At 36.6% G+C, this 16,274-nt stretch overlaps 1 protein-coding gene across 1 annotated transcript in view; it reads left to right on the top strand.

Moving 5' to 3' along the window:
• Positions 1 to 12,943, top strand: part of Gpr158 (G protein-coupled receptor 158) — a 361,348-nt gene extending 348,405 nt beyond the window's left edge. The window contains exons 8-11 of the mRNA XM_069998300.1: positions 1,484 to 1,622; positions 4,193 to 4,298; positions 7,431 to 7,577; positions 8,509 to 12,943. Of these exons, the coding sequence (XP_069854401.1) occupies positions 1,484 to 1,622; positions 4,193 to 4,298; positions 7,431 to 7,577; positions 8,509 to 9,984 (1,868 nt within the window). The 3' untranslated portion in view covers positions 9,985 to 12,943. The remainder of the gene's footprint in view (positions 1 to 1,483; positions 1,623 to 4,192; positions 4,299 to 7,430; positions 7,578 to 8,508) is intronic.
• The last annotated feature ends 3,331 nt before the right edge of the window (positions 12,944 to 16,274 follow it).

Here is a 16,274-nt window from a genome sequence, read left to right as displayed (position 1 = left end):
TGAGCAGGCAGATAAAAGCTCTACCTTACCCAGGACTTTGTGATCCTCCTCCCAGGCTAGTTCAGCGGGAGGGAGATCTGCTTTGAGTATCCCAAAAGAGGATGATGGCTGTTTCCTCTAGCTTGGAGTTGCTGTGCTGAGGCTAGATTCTGGGTAGGATTGAGGCCTATCAGCAATCAGTAGCTTTTCCCTGAGAGGCTAGCTCCTGAGACACTCACAGAGCTCAGCCTGGAGCCTTTCTCAGGATTTATGTTTACTGAGTTTCAATTGTTTGTCTTTTAACCCTCCTGCTGGTGACCGTGTTGCAGTGGGTAGGAGCAGCCTCTGGCTCTGTTTACCCAGTGAAGAAAGTCACTCCTCCGGGTGCAAAGCTATCTCTGCCTGGTAAGGGTGACCTTCCCCTGGGTGGAGCTGAGCCCCACAGGGCAGGGCAGGTTCCTGTGACCTGTTGAATGGCTCCTATTGTTTTCTTCCAAAGCCTTAGTTGGAGCTAGCTGCTCTATCTGAGCCTTTTTCAGTATCAACAATGGAGTTTTTCTCCAGTGGTGGGGGAGTGAGGATGTCTTGAGGGTACTCACATCAGCCTCTAGGCCGTCCATGGTCTGCAATCAGCAAGATGAAGATTTCTGCCCCTTGTCAGTTCTTGCTGATGGTGAGTAGAATCCGCTGGCACACCATATCTGGCGCCTTTGTCCCAGGCTCTCTCTGTTGATATGGCGGCTGCAGCAGCCAAGTGCTCAGATCTATCTCCTTGATCAAGCTGCCTGGATTTTTCCTCTCTGGCCAAACTCTCTGTACTATGATGGCACACTTGGTGTGATTCTCTAGCCTAGGACGGTTCACCAGAACACTAAAACTGCTTTCTATGCGAGAGCTTGTTTAGCCTCCAGATTCTCCTCCACCATCTTCCGGACCTCAGGATGGCAAATTTTATAAGTCTTCCAGCACTCCACTCACAAAGGTGGGATTCCTGTTATGAGTGAAGAGATGAATACTGCATTCATAAAATATGCCATTGAATGTTTAGCAACCTATGTTCTCACATTGCTGGCAATGGATATTTTTACTTGTAGAACTGGTTGGATATAGTAAAAAAATTTCTAGAAATTGTGTCTGAATACATGATTGAAATTCTGTTTTCATCTTGATAACATTATTAGGATCCAGATTCTAAATGTATGACCTAAAATCTTTTGGGTCATGTAGAAAGTTATTTTACAATAAAATTTGTTTTAGCAAAAATTTTTGAGAATGCAAATGCTGTTTAAAATTATGACATCGATACATTATACCTTTGAAAAGACTCTATACACTGAATAAGATGTAAAACTAATAAATATATCTGTATTCTTCTGTGAATGACACTTTATAAGCTCCTATTCTAACTAAATGTCTTAATAGTAGACAAGATGCATGTTAAAGACATTGGGCATTGTTTCTCTTTACCTGTGAAACTAATGGAAATTATTTGCTCTCATTCCAGCTGAGTTTTCCTTCCTTTTGTGGGGCGTATATCTCTGCTATGCAGTACGGACAGTCCCATCAGCATTCCATGAGCCCCGTTATATGGCTGTTGCAGTTCACAATGAACTCATTATCTCTGCTATATTCCACACAATTAGGCAAGTAATCTGCAGACCTAGTAAATACTTTATTAATTTTCCTTGCATATTACAATCTAAGTAGCAAAATTGGGTAAAATACACTATAGAAAGAGTTAGGAAGGATAATGGGACAACATAGATCAAGATGAATTATACCTATCAACTAATTTCTTGGATGATAATTGTACAACTAAAAATAACAAAGATATAATTTTTAAACAAAAATAGAGTAATTTGTTACAGAAAGGAGAAATGAGTCGTTTTCTAACTTGATTGTTCTTAGCTTCTTTTGTTTTTCCTTTGACTTTTTATGAAGATTTGCTGAATGTTATATAAACTAAGTTGTAAGTTATTATGAGATATTGTTTCTGTGTGACACTATTTATAATTGAAGATCCAAAGCAACACACATAAATTATAAAGCAAACTCTTAATACTCAAATAGCCTATTTGTGTGAATTCTGGTTTTCATTCATTCAAAACAAAAAAAATTGACTTCAATTTGATTATTAGATTATTATGGGTATTAGGTTTTGTCATATGACAGTTAAGCCATATCCCCATTTTCTTTTTCTTTCTTCCTTTCTTTCTTTCTTTCTTTCTTTCTTTCTTTCTTTCTTTCTTTCTTTCTTTCTTTCCTTCCTTTCTTTCTTTCCTTTCTTTCTTTCTTTCTTTCGTTCTTTTCTGTCTTTCTTTTTCTCTCTCTCTCTCTCCTCTCCTCTCCTCTTCTTTTCTCTTCTCTTCTCTTCTCTTTTTCCCATTGCTTTTTCTATACTATTTCACTTCATCTTTCTCTTACTCTATTTGAGTATATCTCATTGTTCTATTTTTATACATGCAGATAAATTATGTGGACCATATTCATCCTTACCCATCCTATTTTCTAGCCCTCCTCTATTCCATTGGTGCCCACTTCCCTCAACAGAACCTGTTATACTTATGCTTTTCTGTTATTCATTTATAAGTGTATTAATTATATCAGTAGGAGTGGAGGTGCCACTATGGTGACTTTTAAAAGGTTTCAAGCAAGAAAAAGAGGTATTTGTGGTCCCACAACCCTGGAAACCCTATCAAGAGGTCAGGAATCAAGGACACTGCCCCTTTCAGATTTGCTTTACTCTGTGAGTGAAGGGTAGTGGCAGAGAGAAAGTTGCAATACAACATTGTAAGTAAGCAAAGGGACAACTGTCTTTTCAGTTCTGCTCAGACTAAAGCTCCAGAATCTGAGAATCTGGGAAGTGATGTCCTTGATGCAGCATTCAGGAAGTACCAGAAGACACTTCATCTTTTCCTCTGAGCTCTAATGCTATACATTTCTGTAAAATAGCCTCTCTTCCAAGTGAAGCTACTTTTTATTTTGGTTTCAAAATGTCCAGTATGTATGTTTCAAGATCTAATATTAAAACTATATACATCATTTACTGTCCAAACCACTTAAAAGTTCCAAACCTGCAAGGTTTATCACAGATAAGTTTAAATGTCTTCTGCTGTCATAATGTGCCCATAATAAGCTGCTAGCCTTCTTAGAAGCAAATTGATTGCTCAATCTAAATCTGTTCAGAGCAGTTATTTCTACTTTAGATGTACCAGTTGCTCACACCTGTAATCCTACCTACTCAGGAGGCTGAGATCATGAGAACCATGAGGATCATGGTTCAGAGACAGCCTGGGTAGGAAAGTATGTGAGACTCTTATCTCCAATAAACCACTCAGAAAACCCAAAGTGGTGCTGTGGCTCAAGTGGTAGAGCACTAACTTTGAGCTGAAGAGCTGAAGAGCTGAGGGACAGCTCCCAGGCCCAGAGTTCAAGCCCCATGGCTGACAAAAAAAGTAATATTTACTTAGTAAAATTGTCATGAATATGATATAATATAGATATGAAGTTAGTTTCTTTTTAGTCATTCATGTATTTTTGATTTGTGACAATAAAATGAACATTTTTTTAATTAGCATACTTTCTAAGCTTTTAAAAAAAATCAGATTTGATGATATATGTTATTGTAATAAAATTTTAATTATCTAGTTCCCAAAGTGGCCAAATCTTGTTTTTATCTTTCATGGGTAAACAATGCAAAGTAACAAATTAAAGGAATATTTATGCTGTAAAAGACTTCAATTGAAACAACCCTTGATTTTTACATAAGGAAGAATCTTTCAAACCTGAACTTTGGTTTGTACAAGTACCTATTGATTTACAAAATTTCCAAAATTGTTAGAATATATCTTGATTCTCTGTTCTCAATCAGCTTGGAACACAGCTCTCAGTAAGAGACTATTTTAAGTGTTACATTTTTAAATTGTGTAGGAAAATTTGATAAGTAAGAACTAAAATAATTATTATAGAAGATGTACTTTGCAAATCATATTATACTCATTTTATACATTGCATGTTTACCATTTAAACTTGGAGGTCATTCACAAAGACTGATAATACCCATTTCCTCTTCATTCTAATTATTTCTTCACTCTAATTTCCTCTTTATTTTAATTAATGAATATTAGAATCATAATTTATTTAAATGTGTCTTATAATTTCTAATTTGATGAAAAGATATGTTCTTGGCTTATGTGGTGAATTCTCATTTCAGATTTGTTCTTGCCTCAAGGCTTCAGTCTGATTGGATGTTGATGCTGTATTTTGCACATACTCATTTGACTGTGACAGTTACCGTCGGGTTGCTTTTGATTCCAAAGGTATTCTTATACCATTATATTTCGTAATGAAAGACAATTGTTTTTAAAATATCTTGTAATATAAAAATTTCTGTAAAATATCTTGTAATATAAAAATATATAAAATATAAAAAATGTGGAAATTTACTTGAAACTCTAGAAGCTTTTACAAGTTCTCTTCTCAGGAAATCAGCTGCTTATTTTCTTTCTGAATTTATTAAACATCTTAAATAATCATAAGAATACTTACCAAAATCCATGATATGTTTCAGTCCTTTTCCAAATATTTTATGTCTACTTCTGTTTTTATTATTGGTTCAGTGTAGCTTTCAATATAAATATAGCCTCAAGATCATTTATTAATACAACTATCTTTTTATAAGAATCATCTTGTTTACATACATATTCAGAGAAGTCATATTTTTAAAACATTCACATATTTTGTATAAATAGAAATAGTTGCAATGTTACATACAGAAGAATCTACATTGTAACATATTCTGACAAAGACTTATCTAGGCTTTAATAATGAAGGAGAGATGGGCCAGGACTCACAAGACAGGGATTTTGAACTTGCTCTTCACTGTGAAAAAGTCTGGGTGCTGTACCATTAGTCCAGATTTTTGTTCTCTCTGAACTTCCATTTCCTTGTCTATAGGTAGTAGAGCTGCTTTGAATGATACGATACTGGAGTTTGGGGAAAAGCTAGATCATACAATTGACAGCACTATCATTTTTCTCTTTTATACATAGAGAATCATATTAGAACATTGTATGTCCTATGTGTTTCAATGCGTGACATGAATATGAATATGTGACTCCCTGTCTTAACTCCAAGCTATACCTCAACTCTCATGATTGATAAGACCATTGAGGTTCAGCCTAATTGAAAAGGACAAACAAGTTTAAATAGAACAAAATACTTACTTTAATCTTTACTTGAATTGCATTAACTAGCCAGTGTACTCTGTTACTATAATTTATCCTATTTTAATACTTTGCACAATATGATTATATATTTATTAGATGAATTCTTTCACTATTCAATAAATTGTTGAGCTCTAAAAATAATTGAAAACATGTTCATACAAAAAATTATGTTTGAATATTCAGAGCAACATTATCCATAACTAAAAAGTAAATACAATTCTGTGTCCAATGATAAATATATAATTGTGATGTATCCATACAATGGAATATTGTTTGTTAATAAAAAGGAATGAAATGCTGATACAACAATTCTAGAACTTGAAAAACTTTGAAAACATTTACGCAAATTATCCATAATAGGCAAATTGACAGAGATAGAAGGTAGACTAGTGATTGCCATAACAGAGAAAAGGAGAAATAGATGTGATTACTAATAAGTTTGTTTCTTTTTTGAGGTGATAAAATAATCTAGAATTACATAGAAGTGACTGTCACACAACTTAATAAACATACTAAATAAACATTGATAATCATTACACATTTGAAAATTGTAATTCTTCTCACATGAATTACATTTCAATAGAAAAACAGTGTAAAAATATTAAGGACTTTGCTAATCACCATATTCTTAAGAGCATGAACAGTTAAAAATCAGTGCTTTCATTTTCCTTATATTAGGAGAGGGATGGGAGAATAAAGATAAATATTTAAAGTAATAATTTTGAGGAAGTGGCGCTGTGGCTCATGTGATAGAGCACTAGCCTTGAGCTGAAGAGCTCAGGGATAGCACCCAGGCCCAGAGTTCAAGCCCCATGACCAACCAAAAAAAATCTAAAGTAATATTTTTGATAATTTACTGAGGAAGAATGATAGAGTATGAAATAGACAATATCTGACAAATGATGGTTTTGTGTTTTGTTTCTAAGAATACATTTTGCTACTGAGCCATATCCCCTGATTCTGCTTTTTTAAATTCATGAATATATCCAAGCTTTTACTCAAGAAAATCAATTCTATACTTACAAGTAATCTCCAGGTAGTTAAACTCGTAGCTTGTAAGATTTGAAACTCTAACATATTTGCCATTTATGACCCTAAATTCATATATGTCTTGCAAAGACAGGAAAAAGAAAGGAAGAATAATTCACAATACTATGGTTTCTCAGTTCAAATTACAAAGCATGCTTTATTGTTAAATAGAGAATTGCTATTTTATGTGTCATCCCACATACATGTTCACTTGTCTAGCTAAGTCTATCAAAAAGGTGATATAGACATCTCTCTATTGTCAAAAAGTTGAGCTTTGTTTTTTAAAGCAATGTTTTCAGCAATAATAAGCTGAGCAAGGGGAATCCATGTTCTCTAAGCCATGACCTTAATTTTCATAAAGCAATTACATGCTGTGTAAAATGTGCCAGTATTGTGTGATTCTCCTTCCTACTTTCCATCATTTATCCAATTCACTTTTCTAGATTTCACCACTTAAAAAAAAAGAATAGAGACCAGCACATAAAACTAAAACTATCAACAGACAATATTAGAAAAACAAACTTAAAGGTGTGGCAAGAGGAACACATGACCAGTCAAGGAAATATCTGTAGTTTCAGGAAAGCTTTCCATCTAACTCAGAGTATGTTAGACCAAGAGCTCATTACAAAGAGGTTCCATAATGACAGAGTTGAGATAAGAATCAGACAACCTGTCCACTGTGTTTTGAATGTAACTTTTTGAACGCTATGTGTATAAACTGAAAGTCACCTTATGGCTAGGGCTAATCTATTTCTCAGAAAATATAGAAGCAAAATGACAACCACAAGGCAGATACCACTACTCAAAAGAAAACCCAAACCCATCCAACGAACACCAGTACATATAACTTGTTCCTCCTCAGAAGTCTTTCTTTGGATTTTTATTTTCACTTCCTAAAAGCAAGTGTGCAATGGGAGAGAGGTAAATGTAATGTCAGTTAACATTGGTGCCTTGAAAAGAGCAAGGGCAAAAGCTAGAATCAAAACTAGGACCAAATATTGATTGCCTTACTTAGGGCTTCAGCCTATGATATGCAAAATAAGACTCAAGTACAGTAACAGCTGACTGGAAAGTACTTAGTAGACAAACTCATCCAGCTGCAGAAATAAAGTTAACATCAGAACCTTTCAAAAATGATTATGCTCTGTCTTTAATGAGCTAATGCCTAAGGCTCATATTGAATATCTATTGCAGTTTTCACATTCAAGCAATAACCCACGTGATGACATTGCTACAGAAGCATATGAAGATGAGCTGGATATGGGTCGGTCTGGATCCTACCTGAACAGCAGTATCAATTCAGCCTGGAGTGAGCACAGCTTGGATCCAGAGGACATTCGGGTAAGGCCAGTTTCAGATTTGGGACATTTAAATTCATTGATATGGGCAATACATAGATTGGGGTGTGTGTGTATGTATGTGTGTGTGTGTGTGTGTGTTCATGTTTGCATGATGTGTGTTAGAGAAAAAGAGAATGCATGTGAATGTAGTATTAATTGGAAAGTACAAGCTATTTCAACTCTTACATTAGGCTGGCCATTCTTGACAATTAACTTATTGTCAGTCAGACAGATTTTTGTCAGTCAGAACTGATTTTATATATTCCATAATATTCATTTATCCTCTTGCTGATTCGAAGGTAAAATATACCTGTGAGCAGAGAGGATGGGTTATTTTAAAATAATCCATGGCACAGCCAAGAGTACAGTCTTTGTTAAGAAGAACCCCCCAGAGTCTTTAGGTAACACAGGGAAACCGAGTCTTCTCCCTCAAGAAGTCCCACAGTACTTATGATCATGTTAGAGACCAAACAGAGAAGTCCAAGAGCCTGCCAACAGAAAGCCAGAAGGAAGAAAGTGCTTTGTGGTAGCCTTGGATCACTGTTCTTAAACCTAATCTAACATTAAATTAGATTATTTGTATCAATTGCTCTATTGTGTTTCCAGCACTGTTTATGGAATGGTTAATAGGTCAGCTGTATGTTGTGTTTGATAAAATCTTGGCTCAGTCATGACCACACAAGTTGAAAGTCAAAGTTCTTGCCCAATGAAGAAGGGTGGATTACATAAATTCATGTCTTAAAAACAATCTATGAAACACAAAACACAAAATAATCAGTAGGAGTAAGGGAAAATTGATGAGTGAAGATGTTACAAAATGCTACAGAGCAATCGCCCTAGAAACCCCATGCTTATTAAGCTAACATATCATTCAGTGATACTCTCTGGCTGAAATACCAAATTCTACATTTTCTTTGTTCTTGTTCTGACAGGATGAGCTGAAGAAACTGTATGCACAATTAGAAATATATAAAAGGAAGAAAATGATCACAAATAATCCCCACCTCCAGAAAAAGCGGTGCTCCAAGAAGGGCTTAGGCCGGTCCATCATGAGACGCATCACTGAGATCCCAGAGACGGTCAGCAGGCAGTGCTCCAAAGAGGACAAGGAGGCTGCAGACCATAGCACAGCCAAGAGTACAGCCCTTGTTAGGAAGAACCCCCCAGAGTCTTCAGGTAACACAGGGAAACCCAAGGAGGAGTCCCTGAAAAACCGAGTCTTCTCCCTCAAGAAATCCCACAGTACTTATGATCATGTTAGAGACCAAACAGATGAGTCCAAGAGCCTGCCAACAGAAAGCCAGGAGGAGGAGGCTACAGAAAGCTCCACACTGGACTCTCTTTCCAGTAAAAAACTCACACAAAAACTTAAAGAAGACAGTGAGGCCGAGTCCACAGAGTCTGTGCCTTTGGTGTGTAAGTCAGCAAGTGCCCACAACCTCAGCTCTGAGAAGAAGCCTGGGCACCCCCGAATATCCATGCTGCAGAAGTCTCTAAGCGTCATAGCAAGTGCCAAGGAGAAGACTCTTGGATTGGCTGGGAAAAGCCAATCATCAGGGGTAGAAGAACGTGCTAAATCCCAGAAACCCCTGCCAAAGGAAAAAGAGACAAATAGAAAATACTCCAATTCAGATCATGCAGAAAGTAAAGATTCCACGCCCCCAAACTCCAATCATTTGGAGGAGCCAAAAAAGCTCCAGAAATCTGGGATTATGAAACAACAGAGGGTCAATTCCCCCACTGCCAATGCTGACCTGAGCCCAGCTGCCACCCAGATGAAGGACAACTTTGACATCGGGGAAGTGTGCCCTTGGGAGATCTATGACCTGACCCCTGGTCCTGTGCCTTCAGAATCAAAATCTCAAAAACACGTGTCTATTGCAGCTTCTGAAGTGGAAACAAACCCAGCCTTTTCCTTAAAAGAAACGTCACACCTCAAACCTAAGGTGACTGAAGGATATCAGCAGTCCTGCCAGAAGAGCGTAGATAAGGCTGACATGTGCCCTTGGGAAAACCAGGGTCATTCCCTTTTGGAGGATGACAAGCATTTGATATCTAAGCCTCCCATTCTCCCAGGAAGAGCCAAAGATGAGAGTGAAGGCCAGCGTTATTCAGCCAATGTGTATGCTGGGCAATATGAAGAATTGCCCCCCAGAGTCATAGCATCAAAGCTAGAGCATGAAAATCTCAATCAAATGGGAGACCAGGATAAACAGACATTGTCCTCTGTGGAAAATGTGCCTGGCTCTTATAACTCAAGTAATAACTCCCAACAGCCGTTAACATTGCGAGCCGAGGTGTGTCCTTGGGAGTTTGAGACCCCAGATCAACCAAATGCTGAAAAAAGTGTAGCTTTACCTGCCTCTTCTGCTTTAAATGCAAATAGGATGGCAGGGCCTCAGAAATAAGAGGTCCAGGACACTTGTAAAGTGTCACATCCCCAGGGAGAAAAGGAAGAAAGCTCAGATTCTGTATAAAATGGAAGATCTGAAAACAAACCTTCCCCAGGAACACTTGCCAAATGAGAGAAATAGAACAGAGAGTGAAGTGAGATCAAAGTGATGTGGCAGGGTGGGGTGGCTGCATTCCACACAAGACACAAGTCAGTCAGTCTATGGCCAAGAAAAGTCAGTCCTCTGGTAGCACTAGTGAAATCTCCACATCGAAGCATGTTGAAAGGAAATTGATCTCTGCGTGTGCTGTGCCCCTGATAAGTTTTTACCTTCTAAACAAGACAAACCTGGAAACAGAGAAGATGTATCATTTTTGTTGAAGGAAAAGGCATAGATATATAAGACAGAAGGTCTAAACAGTAGACTGGAAAGAACTTACTTTACCTATTTAACCTTGATAGCACTGCTTACTTAATGCATCCCAAAAATACCTTTTCTATTAATGATTGCTCTCATTTTCTTATAAATGTATGTTTCAGTACATTGTTGTGTCTCATATTCAAGCATTCCAGATTGTATAATTTTTGCAAATAACTTTGATATTATGTGACACAACACATTTATGTAATCTGCAGCTACTCAATTGTTATTGCAACTACAGAATACCTGCTATCTATCAACTTTAGTTGATTCTTGGAGTACAGTAACCTTTCTCTGGCTAGGAAGCTGTAACTTATGAAAAACTTACAAAAAACTCTTAGTTTGGGCTGTGGTTTATATATTGTGAATTTGGATTTGACTATTATTTCACATCATGGTTTGTTACACTGTCTTAATCAGTTTCTTTTAAATATACAAGTTGAGTTACTTGTTTTGCACTTCCTGTTAGGACTCAGAAACTTTATTAATCTTGAAGATCAAATGGTCCTACATAGTCATATGTCTTAACAAGTTAAGGACAACTTATCCATTGTTTGTTCAAAGTCAGAGATAGATCATTCCAATTGATTGTCCCTTTTAACACTTTCAGTATTTCATATTTAGCAGCATTTTCTAAGGAAAAAGCTAAGAGTGAGAAAAACATACTATGTTTTATTGTCACTGTTGGAAAGGGAAGACTCTAGGAATGATATGAGGAATCTAGCTCTACTGCAGATCCAGGAAATTTGCCTTCAAAATGAAGACAGAAAGGTAGCTCCTAATAGCATTTTCAAGGGATTATTTTTTTAAAAGAGGAAAATTAACGATAGCATCAAGATTGTTGTATGGATATATATATATTTTTTATTATGCATACTAAAAATATTTTAAATTACCTTAAACTATTTATTCTCATAAATCTTTATGCATTACTTCACCTAGGACTAGGACTTTCAGGATTCAATACCCAAAGAGATTTTATAGTCTGATTTATTCAAAGCCCATAAAGTGGTGTGGGTTCTTCATTCTCCCAAGCACTAGAAAACTTATATAAGTCTCACAAATTGCCTCTGCAGACTACCTAACTCCAAATGTAAAATTGATTTGCAAGGCAAAACAGTCCTCAAAGCTAATCTCACAGAACTGATTGCATTCCACCCTGATCTCTTGGCATGAAAATCATAAGCGGCTGACTTAGCCTTAGTGATGTGATCTCACAATGAGATTCCAAAGCTAAAGTCTCATTTTATGTAAAGATGAGTCACTTAAAAACAGAGCCCCTGCTTCCCTTTCTTTCATTGTAAACACTGAAATATCAGTGCTTATTTGGCCATAACCTTGCTAGCTTAAATAACTGTTTTTTTTTTTTAATTTTATTTTTATGAGCAGCAAGGAGAACATACTAGGAGGATAAAAGATGGGAAAAAGGGATCAGAAAGTGGATATGAGGCTGTTCTTAGTGAATGTTATTCTCGGTGGAAGGTAAAGACAGAATTCACTTTATCTATCACCAAGCTTTTCTCAGTAACATGTATTTAGGAGTCAGCAAGGACTTCACCATTTTGCAAAGGTATGCATAAAACTTCCTCACCCATTTGCTTGCTTAATGCATTACTCAGGTTGGTGGGGTAGGTATAAAGAGTATAGAAATTCTATTTTTGACTGCTGCCTTCATTTATTTCTTTCATCTTTTTCTTTTCAATCAAGGCCTATATTCTTGGAGACCTTATCTTAGTATGTTAAGATGAGGTCACAATTTTTTTTTTAGAGTTTCTAGACCCACTTACTTGTTTCACTTATGTTTGACATCTGTTAACACTTGGTTCACTTTTGAGAATTAAGTGGTCAAGCACCAATGTCCTTTATTGCACTTCAGGTTGATCCTGCTCAAAATGTGGCTTAAAGAAGACTTGCCAAATTTTACCTGACTGACAGTCTATAGATTATTCTCCACCAGCGTAAACCAGTGAGAATGCCCAGGGTCTTTCCTAGAGTTTCATTGCCATTACTTATCACCCAGAGAAGTGAGAATCTCAAATTCTGAGATTCTCGTTCCAGACAGATAAGAAGTGAGTAGGTACTATTAAGGTCTGGCAAACATTTGCTAGGTTGTCCTTCTCAGTGCATGTGCAGGCTGCATCCTGTCCTTGTTTTTAAGCCAGGGTTTATAAATTAGTAGATTTCTATCAAGCTTAATAGAACTGTATATTTTATGCAAGAATTACATGCTTCACGACATGAATTATAACTTAACCCATTGTAAACTGGTGGCACATGTGGATTTGAAACTCGACCGTACTCTTGTATTTGCTTCCTAGGTTTCTGCATGCAAGTGATGACAGGTAGGACTGAAAAGACACTGCCTTTTGACTTCTAGCATTTAGCAACTGAGAGTTGTAGAGTCAACAAAGCTGTAAGTCTCTTCACTTAATCTGTGGTTCTTCTAAAACTTATTATCTGAAACCTACAGCATCCCACCATGGAATATTTGGCAAATTTATGTTGTGATGTGTGGCAGCATGTAAATAATTATAACTTCTCTGCAATAAAACATATTTATATGAAAGTGATTTGTGTATTCATCTACCAAAAACTGAACTTACATCATCCAACCTACTTTAGGAGGAATTCCATAGACATACTTGGTCTGTGCCTCAGATTGCCTATCTACAAGAATGGTTAATTGGCCAAATGTGCCCTCAAACATACAGTAATTATTTGATGCCAGTGAAACCTGTTAGGATTAGTGGTTTTGATGTAGGAAAGCTCTGACCAGCGGGGAGCTAATCCAACCAACAGCATATGTGCAGACTGCCTGCACATACCAGGCAATCTGGTAAGCAATGAAAACATTAAGACAAAGAAGACCTCTAAGAACTCTAAATCTCAAAGTGCATCCAGTCACTGGAAGGATAATGGACAGATGAACATAACTAAGTCAACTGGAGTTAAATTCCATAAGGGTGTGAAAAGGAAAGCGTATTGCTGGAAAGGTAACTAGGTTAAGCCTTACTGCTTTATCACCTCGAAAATGCTTGAAACAGGGTAAGAAATGAGTCAGAGATGGAACAAAATAGAGAGATTAAACACAACTAGGCCAGTTGGAGACTAGTGTGTGAATGGTAATGAAGATGAGGGCCTAAGGAAAAGAATGATAGCATATTTTAACAAATGAATTTTAATCTTCAAATGAGTTTACTGTTTGGTTATTCTCATTTGAAGTAAGAAAATCAGAATAATTCAGTGAATATGACAGATGGCATGTTTAACAACATTATGGCTAATCTTGTAAGTTTTTAAAGCCCCTTCTGCAGACCCTCATGGCTTGTATCATCCACTCCTGAAAAATCCGTAGAATCAGACCCCAAGTTCCTGCTTAGAAAACCTTGAAACTGGGCTGGGCTGGGAAAGGAAGGAACAGCTTAAGTTTCCCTTCAGGATGATAGACATCTAAGAATTGATACCAAGATGGACTTACAATGGGTACATTAGGAGGGCTTCAACTCCTGTCTGGAAGTGGTTGCTCTTAGAAGCAACTCCAGGAAAAGAAGTAGGGGTGGCAAGAGGCAAAGGACACAGATACATCCCTGCCCCTTTCTCTCCTTAAAAGAAGCGTTGGCATTGCTCTTCCAGTGTGTTCATAGAACTGCTCCTTGTGTATTATAGGTATTCTATGAATAGAATGCTTGTAAAATAGATAACTACAGCTCCTTTTTTTTTTTTTTGTCAGTTGTGGGGCTTGAACTCTGGGCCTGGGCACTGTCCTTTAGCTCTTCAGCTCAAGGGGAGTGCTCTACCACTTGAGCCACAGTGCTATTTCTGGTTTTCTGGTGGTTTATTGGAGATGAGAATCTCCCGGACCTTTCTGCCCGAGCTGGCTTTGAACCGTGATCCTCAGATCTCAGCCTCCTGGGTAGCTAGAGTTACAGGTGTGAGCCACCAGCACCCAGCATAACTATAGCTCTTTAAACATTCCTACAGGCTAACATAAAAGTTTTGATTGATTGATTAACAAAACACAGAAGTCCAGTGTCTAGTGTATTTTTATATGATGAGGAAGGTAAGATACAGTCTTTTCAGCTATTGGTAAAATTACTTAGTTGATTGCTGTATTGCTTATTAGGGTTCCTTTGTTCTAAATTTAGACTCCTATTAAGAATGTTTGGGAAGTATTTCTATCAGAAATATACTGTATCAAAAAAGTAATAATATAACTCCGTTGCCCAAAACAATGCAAATTAGTTTATATTTTCTATATTTCAGCATATTCTACTCTTTCCCCTTGAATAGCTTTAAAGACAGCAATAGTATCTTTCTCTCTTAATGTTCAAATGCTTTAAAGATTATTTTCTCTTTAAACTTGGTTTATAGGAACATACAGTGGCCAAATTCAAGCATATTGTATGTTCTAATTCAATATTCACTGGTTAGAAATCCTTTACTGGTTTAAATCCTTCCTTTTTTCCTATGATGTAAAAATAGTAATTTGCTAGAAACAAAACTGTCCATTCAAATGAAAGTGGAAAATGATGAATACAGAAAAGGTTGAGCTAATCAGTCGTCAGAATCCTAGAAAGAAAAATGGATTAAGTACAAATAAAAGGCACGTGGCAGTCCCTTTTTAGTTCAGTCAGCCAGAGGTAAAAGTGCCTTCTTTGGTCCAACAAAAGAAAGATTATGCAGTTCTCAGACACACCTGGGATTTAAGTCTTCTTTTGTAACTGCTCTTTGATCTACTTAAAGACCTTCCCCTCCTTCTACTATCTATCTGTTTCTTAGGTCTGCTTCAGTACAAGAGCCTAAACCATATACTTTATTGTACAAAGAAATATTTGAGAGTGCAAGATTAGTATTAAAAATCACAGCTTGATGGGCTTTCCCAAGACACTAGAGACACTTCCTTGCTTATCCTATTCAAAAGGCAGTATGAATACCCTACCCTCTGTGCAGCCTTTCCTGGTGTCCCAAGTTAGAATGGATTCCTCTTCCTCAAAGCTCACTGAAGGAATTTGATTAAATGTGTCACTGCACTGACTTGCGATTGAGTCACACACGCCTCTGAAACATCTGCTAAATGAAACGCTCCTTCACACCCAGTGTTTCATTTATCAATAAATCTCCGATCTCAGGAAGTGTTTCTTTCCACCAGCTCAATAAATATTTGCCAAAGTGAAATAATGGGTTACATTGTTAAAATATCCTTGAATTTCTAACGTGTAGAATATTAACTCATCTTCCACATCACTTCTAGAAGCTCCTGGCAAATCCACAGATTATGACTGAAACACATGAGTTCTAACTCTCCAGTTTTACAAGTATTGATTGGCTACCACAAAGAAGCCTATAGTTTGGGTGATGGCCTAGTTTTCCAGAACTGTAAAGATATTTCCATATGCTCAAAAAAGTAAGATATTTATTAGCCACAGAAATGTTCTTTTTAGTTATTTGAATACTTCTGGAAAATACATCACTGGCTATATCTACATAAAAACACATAAAAAGACAGAATTTCATGCCTGGCTGTGAAAAGCAGTACATTTATCTACATACACAGTTTGTTAGTATTTGAGAAAATACATAAAAGGCATCAAAATTTTCCACAGGGTCATGAAACTATCTTTCCTCATTTTATATTTTAACAGCTACTATCTAGAAGTGCAGATGATAAATAATTTGACTTAAAAATTGATGTCTGCTTCTTGTTACGTATAATCAATTGTTACATATAATCAGTAACCAGATGAGAGATAAATTTTTAAATTGTAAGCCACTAGCCACTGAAATGTATGTTATTTGTACTGTGCCATAACGTAAAGAAAACTGACTGATAGAGAAATCTGTACCCAAAAGTAGGCTATGCTTTGAAACAACATAAAATGCAACAC

This window comes from Dipodomys merriami, unplaced genomic scaffold (assembly GCF_024711535.1).
Source record: "Dipodomys merriami isolate MVZ:Mamm:240054 unplaced genomic scaffold, mDipMer1.0.p SCAF_51, whole genome shotgun sequence".
Taxonomy (NCBI): Eukaryota; Metazoa; Chordata; class Mammalia; order Rodentia; family Heteromyidae; genus Dipodomys; species Dipodomys merriami.
Note: the sequence above shows the minus strand (reverse complement) of the source record. Positions and strands in the feature narration are given on the sequence as shown.